The sequence below is a fragment of the Pygoscelis adeliae genome, unplaced genomic scaffold (assembly GCF_000699105.1).
Source record: "Pygoscelis adeliae isolate BGI_AS28 unplaced genomic scaffold, ASM69910v1 Scaffold116, whole genome shotgun sequence".
NCBI classification, from domain to species: domain Eukaryota; kingdom Metazoa; phylum Chordata; class Aves; order Sphenisciformes; family Spheniscidae; genus Pygoscelis; species Pygoscelis adeliae.
The window spans coordinates 1,947,331-1,953,426 of record NW_008825080.1 but is presented as its reverse complement, the minus strand read 5'-3'; the positions used below and the strand labels follow the sequence as shown (position 1 = coordinate 1,953,426).

The 6,096-nt window shown below is 36.5% G+C and overlaps 1 protein-coding gene across 1 annotated transcript in view; it reads right to left on the bottom strand.

Moving 5' to 3' along the window:
• Positions 1–2,140: 2,140 nt before the first annotated feature.
• SLC38A9 (solute carrier family 38, member 9) overlaps positions 2,141–6,096 on the bottom strand; it is a 41,473-nt gene continuing 37,517 nt past the window's right edge. Inside the window, exons 13-14 of the mRNA XM_009326932.1 lie at positions 4,669–4,758; positions 2,141–2,930 (exon numbers count right to left, since the gene is read on the bottom strand). Coding sequence (XP_009325207.1) covers positions 2,765–2,930; positions 4,669–4,758 — 256 coding nt within the window. The 3' untranslated portion in view covers positions 2,141–2,764. The remainder of the gene's footprint in view (positions 2,931–4,668; positions 4,759–6,096) is intronic.

Here is a 6,096-nt window from a genome sequence, read left to right as displayed (position 1 = left end):
ACTTAACTTAGGACGTTGACTGTGGACAAAGAAAAAGCCACTCTACATACACAGTCCTAACTTGCTTCTGACACTTGTGAACATCTCAACTGCCTGCAGTAAAATAAAAATATGCTTTCTCGTAAGAAAATGTACTTCAGGTGATGCCAGTGTAATGAAGTATTTATCACTTTAATACTTACCAATTTATAATTCAAATCAAAGCTGTTGAAGGCCTATATAAACAGTGCAGCAAGAACCTATCTCTGTAACCCAGAGCTAAAACAGGCTTTTAGAAAGGTACAGAATAATTTCCTTCTAAATATTAACTCAGATCATTGTACATTGCACAACTGGAAAAGAGACAAACAGAAGACGCAATTAAGACACTTCACCGTGAACTCTGTCTTACTTGGGAATTTCTGTTGAAGTACTAGATCATGACAGAATTTAATTCTGCTAAAATCGATGGGCATTTTACTATCTGCTTCAATGGGAAGGATTTAACTCATGGAGTCATATCCAGATGGAACATGGAAAGACCTAATCAAATTGAAGTACCTGCACTCATCAGGGTTTGTACCTAAATTAAGCACTGAATATATAATAAATAAGTACAAGAGCTTAATGTGAATGAGCCTATGATGCTTGAAATCCTGCATCTCATCTTTTGTCCTTTCCTTTTGCTGTTCAAGTACTTCTGTATCAAGTAACTGTGGAGGGTTTAGCAACATACTACAGTTGTGGAACTGTAAGTTTGTAAAATTTGTTGGAAAGAAGAGGAAGTTTGTTGGAAAGTTAAAAAGAAAAAACCAACCAGGTTTAATTGGTGAAATACACTGCTGAGAACACTGAGGGAATGCAGCCATCAAGTTACATGCAATGTATTCAAAGACGTATTTTATGGGAGAGGTCAGACCCAGTCCCTAAAAAGCAGATGTGTAGGCCAGTGCTAATGGTGTCAGCACTGCAAGATATGCTCACTGTCAGGCAGTGAAAAGGGTGGACACATACACCCTAGAGAATAAAGAAACCAAGCAGTGGAAGGTAAGAGTATACACAGGGAAAATGACCAGGATGAGGCAAATACTTCTCTCTAATACAGAACAGATGATGGATGTATTCGCCAATTCTGATTTAAAGGCACAAAAAGTTTCACAAGAAAAAAAAAGAGATAATATGAAATAATTATTCTATTATGCAGATAATATTCCAAACCCATATGATCTTGTATTTCATACAAATAAAAGGACATTTATGCAAGTCAGTGTCCTTTACACAGTTTAAGGAGCCTAACTCAAACAAATGGATTTAGATCATTGCTACAAAAATTCACATCATTTCCCAGAGAAGCATGGTAATTATCTAGGTTATGCTTCTAATTGTCTTTCTGATGAAAATATGAACTCTTACCCTGCAATGTAATTATCTTTCCCAACTCAACTCCTACTTCACAAGTATTGCATCACTCCGACTTTTTTCCTCTTTTACTTACTTTGGAATTTAGCATTGCTCAGAGACCTCTTTCAATTATTCTACATTTGTTGATTATTTTAATATACTGAAATTCTGTACAAAGAGGAGTTCTTACTCTCTCTCCAACCACAAAACATGACTTTCCACTAGTGTCTGGCAATTTAATTATTGCATGTTTTGGGTTACGACTCAGACTCACAGACGGTAGGTGAAGGAAGGTGTCTGTGTGCTTACGGATGTACACCCTCTTAGTTAGTAAACAAGAAGTTAAAAAAAACAACCCACAACAAAACCCTTCCCAGATTCTTCCAGCTTCTGTTAGGAATTATCTAGAACTTAAATGATTTGATTTAGTCCACAATTCTGAAGAGTGCTAACTTTGTCTCTCTGCTCACACCCAAAATACCTGGAGTAATGTAGTGGAAGAACATAGTGAGAGACCCCTAGAGTAAGACCCTACAAGAGAGGGAGCAAGCCTGTGATGAACATTTTGTCCAACATGCATCCATAAAACCACATGCACGTCCTGACAAAACAACTTCACAGCACATAAGAGCCCCGTTAACAGAGTTGAAGTGAGGTCAAGCCTGGAATTCTAATTTTAATTGTCTTGTTCTAATTTTTTTATCCTCCTGACTTTCATTGGAAGATCACAAATAACTTGTGTACATATTGGTTCTGAATAAAACACTGAGACATGAGTTTATTGTTTCTCTTAGTTGGAATTTCCTAGAGGAAAAATATTGCCAAAGCAATTTAACAGCACATTCAAAATTAAGAGTGCATTTTGACCCAAATGACTATAAATTAACCTAAAATAAAAAAAGGAAAGACAATCAGTTCTTCATTTTCCAAACAAAGCAGGAAAATAACTGCAACAAAAGAGTATTTCAAACAGTCACTGAACAATACTGTGAAAGCATGTTTGTTAATAAAGGTAAGGATAGTTCCTTTGGAGAAAAGAGGAGTTCTACTGCCTGAGGCTGAAAGCTGTGTGTTTTAAGAAGTGTGCTGTAAAAAATTAAAATATTTGAGCTTCATTAATCTTTGATGTACGTTCAACAAAACCAGAACTACTTCACTCAAATCTGAATCATTTCACTTCTCACAAAATTGTGATTTTAGAGGAGCAAGACAGGTTTCTTGTCAAGCATCTCAAAGATAAGTTTTGAATTTGTTTCAGAGGCGCAGCTTTTTTCAAGAAGATCATATTGAGGACTGTTCGTTCTCATGCATGACAGTGTTGCTCAAGGCTGTTGCCAAATGTCACAGTACCACTTGTGACAGCCACAGGGAGAAGGGGGAGTTTTCACAATAGGAATTGTGCAATCAGATTAGCCAGTCCAAGGAGGATTATAAAGATGTGAATGATCAATGCTGGCCACGTCAGCTGCCCAGCACGATGCAGGGAGATCACGTAGATGAGGGACGGATACACGAATACAAAGGCCAGACCACATGTTGCTCCAGAGTATCTGAGGAAAGGCGGGGAGAGGGGAAGAAGAAAAGAAAAGAAAAAAAAAAAGAATGGTTTGTGTTAACTCTTATTTCTCGCTGTCCTTTTTCCCCCCTCAAACCAATGAACAGTCTAGCTGAACAATGGCTATCTGCAGTCACTAAACATCAATTTCTGTCCCTTGCTGTCCCTTCACCTCCTTCATTGGCATTTAATTATCCCCCTCTGTGTTGCTCAGCCCCCTGCTCCCCTGTATTTGTGCTCTGACATGCCTCTGACGTTTTAGTCACATCCCCAGATTCTTCTGGGGACTGATCCCCTATCTTTCACTTGATGTTTCTACTTTCTTTGGGGAAATTTGTCAACATGCAACAGAAAAAGACTGGACAGTGCATCCTTTTTTAGGCAGCCTTTACTGTCAGAACTGCAAATCTCATTGCACCCCAGCCACCTGAGGACACATATTAAAGCACGTAAGCACAGAAATGCTCCTGAATCTGCAACTTTTATTCTAATTTATTTAATGAGCTCCTAGCAAACTGTTCTCCAGACCTGAAAAGATCAACATGCCCTCCTGGTAACATGATCAACCACAGCAAGTGAAACATTTAACTGTTCTTTTTCTAACCACTCCCTTGCTTACCAAAACCTTCTCATTATTTTCCCGTACTGTGAGTTTCCACCTACTAAGCTATATTGCAGCCAAATGTGCATTATTAACTAACAACACATTTTACTTCAAATATTTGAACATTCCTTTTAGACAGAAGAAACATCATAATACAGAGTAACCATCTGCAACACAAAACCAGCAAAAACCTAAGTTAGACTGTATATAGACAATTTATCAGCTGGAAATTCACTGTTCAAAATGTTTGATTACTACGCACAGTATGAACACATTAGCAGAGGTCAAGATCAGTTTGCAAACAGAGAAATGTATTGCATGATGTTTATTTGGAATTAATAACTAAACCATTTCTATTACTGGAATACATTTTCACTAAAAGGAGAGGTAGAAAAAAAAGGAAACAGAAAAAACCTTAAAGATCAGCCACTGAGTGAAAGTAAGTTATTTTGCTACTCTGGTCAGACTCAAGCTATCATTCTGGTTTTATAATTGCAGATTTCTATATTTTTAAACACCTCCCTCTCCTGGTTGCTATAGGAAAGATGCAAACTAGGAATGAATGACAATGACTACAAACATGGTGGTGTCAAATGTAGAAAATAGAACTCATTAGGTTATTTCCTCTAACCTTTCTCAATTATAGAAATCCTAGGTGTTTATTAACATGGTAAATTTTATATATCATTTAGAAGTACAACTTTTATGTCACTTTTCCCTTTGAAGTTACTTGCTTTCTTGGATTTTTATTATGGACTTTCAAAACAGCTTCAAATGGTCTTAACACGAAACAAAAACTTGAGAGAAGCCTCACAATACCGAGCAGCTTTTCTGCTGGCACCATATTCTTTTATGAGTACAGTTACAAGGTCCTCAGATACAGCTCCAGTGAAACTTGGGGAATCATCCTAATCACCTCAGATACAGAGGCACAATTACAGATAGCTGCTTGTCAGAACTTTAAAAGAGCTGATCATTTATACTTCTAAATCATTATTTACAACTTAAAATGGTGTAAGCCTCACAAAATGTAAAGATAGAATTACCTGCACTCATACTGTTCCTTTTCAACATCAAGAAGCAAATGCAACATCACCACAGGCAAGTTCACTGTGCAACCAACACTCACCTTATGATACCTCCTATATTCGGATAAAATCTTGCCATTGCTACTCCAGCTCCCACAATTGCTACGTTCAGGATGAGCACATGGAAAACACTACAGGAAAGCGAGGTTTTTTTTAAAATCTATGCTGTATTCATTACAAAACACCATCATTATCTGTCATTTACATTAACACTTAACTGGTACATGGATGGTGTTTCCATTTGCACAACTCACTCTATTAAAGCTAATTAATTTCACAGCAAACATAACATCTACTGAATATTCAGAGTGCCAAACTCTAAATGTCTAGTGTGTTGACTCAAAATATTCTTAGGGAGTAAGTATGTGTAATTTGGCAGTTCTTCTGAAAAACACCATACGTGGTACTCAGCACTCGAGTATTTCAGATGGATATTCAAATACCAAAGAAACAATAGTGTGTAACTTAATTCCCACAAGAAAGAATTAGCTTGTTCAGAGAATCATCTGAATTGCTCAAAGTGAACTAATGGAAACCAGAAGAAAGGAAAAGATGCATCAAGTAGAAAACATTACATAGAATACTTGGAGGGAAATAACACCTTAAAACTTGAACTCTAATGCATTTTGGTAGAGGACAAACGTTTAGAATGTTGGACATCATCTAATATTTGAACTGTGTACTATTTATGCTGGAATTTTTTGTTGAATTTGTTTTTACAAATTATTTCCTGTTGCTTTCCTTTTTGCATTAAGGATGAAAAAAACTGAGATTTTCTGTTCTGCAAAAGCAGCTTTTAATGCACCAGACAAACTCAGTGTAGTTATGCAGAGCCGAGGCTCAGGAAAGTATCACTTTTCTTTCGAGAATATGAAATGTTGGCATATTTTAACATAAGGTAAAGTCAGGAAATATAATAAAAACCTGCGATATTTTGGTCACACAGCTGTTTCTATGAAGGGAAGAAAGAATTCACACAGAGAAAACATACATACACTTACATGTTTTGTTTATTCTTCTGGAGGATTTGATTTCTTAAAATAAACACCATCTGTAAGCCAATGCTAATTTTTTCTTAAGTGTAGAAAGTATCTGTTACGGAGGATGTCACTAACTAACAAGCCTTTTAAAAGTGACCACTTCCATGGCTGAAAGGCTGGCTGCCAGTTTCCAAGTTAGGAGGAAAGATTAGAGACATAGAGTAGTCTCATTAAAGTTTAGGGGAATGGAGGTAATTTAAACACAAAGGAATAATTTAAGATATGGACTATTTCTAACGTTGGCTCTTAAAAATTGGTATCAAAAAGACAGAAATAAAATCTTTAATTTTGTGCACGACATTGTACAAGAGTTGTACCTCAGAGACTGAAGATAGCAGTGGGAATACAGCAGCTGAAACCTTAACAAAAACATAATTGGATATAAACTTAGTAAAAGCCAAGAATAAAAAATAAAATCCCAAGAATCAG